The 1,470-nt window shown below is 57.9% G+C and overlaps 1 protein-coding gene across 1 annotated transcript in view; it reads right to left on the reverse strand.

Moving 5' to 3' along the window:
* The window catches only part of LOC103398803 (nuclear receptor corepressor 2), a 51,598-nt gene that overhangs the window by 9,368 nt on the left and 40,760 nt on the right, over positions 1–1,470 (reverse strand). Inside the window, 1 exon segment of the mRNA XM_025053823.1 lies at positions 364–623. Within this exon segment, the coding sequence (XP_024909591.1) occupies positions 364–623 (260 nt within the window).

Here is a 1,470-nt window from a genome sequence, read left to right on the forward strand (position 1 = left end):
GGTCGCGACCTCTAAGCACACGAAGTCCATTTCACGGTAAGCACCTACTTAACGGCAAATCCCAGGCGGCGCTAGTCGAGTCAGGGCCTCAGGTCGGCGGAGCCACACACACACACACATGCGACAACCGTCCAATCACACGCGGCGACACCGGAGCAGGTGGTTGCCTCACGCCCAATCAGGAAACGGCATTCCCAGTAGCTCCTCCCAGGGAAAGTCCCATCGGCACCTGAAGCCAGCGGAAAAGCGATCCGGTTCTCACCCCCCCCCCCTGGCCCGGAAGATAGCGGCGGCTAACGGGCGGCAGCAGAGCAGCCCCCCGGGGGTCGGGAACCGGCGGCGTTCCCGATCGAGAGCAGATCAAGACGAGAGCGGCTTAGTCCCCAGCTGGCCGGATACTCGAGCTGGTGTCGGGTCGACGTGTTCCAAAGCAGCACATGTTCCTTGCTCGCTCGCTCGCTCGCTCACTCGCACGCTCTCTCCCTCCTCCTCTTNCTGCTGCAGGATCTCGTCCAGTTTCTGCCTCTTCTTGTAGTTGAAGTAAAAGTTCTTGCACTGCGACACCGTTTTGGAGCCCACCATCTTGGCGATGGCCGACCAGTTGCGACCATACTGGAGGAGGCCTGAGGGGGGCGACAGACGCACACAGAGAGACGCACACCGGGGTCAGCAGCAGATACAGATACGGAAACACACACTGACACGTAGCATTTTTAAACAACGTTCGTCGAGTAATACTGCCCCCTTGTGGTGAAACCAGGAACTGCACCCCGCCCACCCCGTACCCGATGACCCCACCCAACCTGCACACAGAGAGAAGCGTGTGGTTCCGATCCATCAGTCGACACCAGACAAAGACGCCGGTGACGTCGGAAACACTACCGCCCCCTGCAGGTCACTTTGAAAAAAATCACTTTGTGACCCAGTTCTCCAAAAAAAAAAAGAAAAAAAAAGACACGTCCCACAAGCACCGGTCTGACCCACAGATGTGACGGATTAACACACACATACGCAGACGCTAGCGCCCCCTAGGGGTCTGATGAGGAACTGCATGGGGAGTCATTAAAGTGCGTCCTGATTGGTCGGGATGAAAACTCCCGCGGAAGTTTTTAAACGCCCCCCCCCCCCAAAAAACACAACAACGTTAAACGACAACGTTAGCGCGGTCGCTAACATCGACGTTAACGTTAACACCAGGTGGCGTCACGGCCGCGTGACTCGCTATAGCTTCGCTTGTTTAACGTAAAACAACACGGAGTAGTATTTCAACGCACGCAAAAAATATCCAGGTCCGTGACGTAAAAAAACTTCGTCCGACGTCTGACGTAGCCGCGCTCCGCGCCGACAACCTGTCGAGCGCCGGAGTTGGGAAGAGTTTCAGCTGGAACATCCATCACCGCCACAACAGACTCGGAAGAGGAGGAAGGAAGGACGGCCGGCGCCGCCCCCCCCCCCCCGCCCCCCCCCGCG

Source organism: Cynoglossus semilaevis, unplaced genomic scaffold (assembly GCF_000523025.1).
Source record: "Cynoglossus semilaevis isolate Cse_v1.0 unplaced genomic scaffold, Cse_v1.0 scaffold19, whole genome shotgun sequence".
Classification (NCBI taxonomy): Eukaryota; Metazoa; Chordata; class Actinopteri; order Pleuronectiformes; family Cynoglossidae; genus Cynoglossus; species Cynoglossus semilaevis.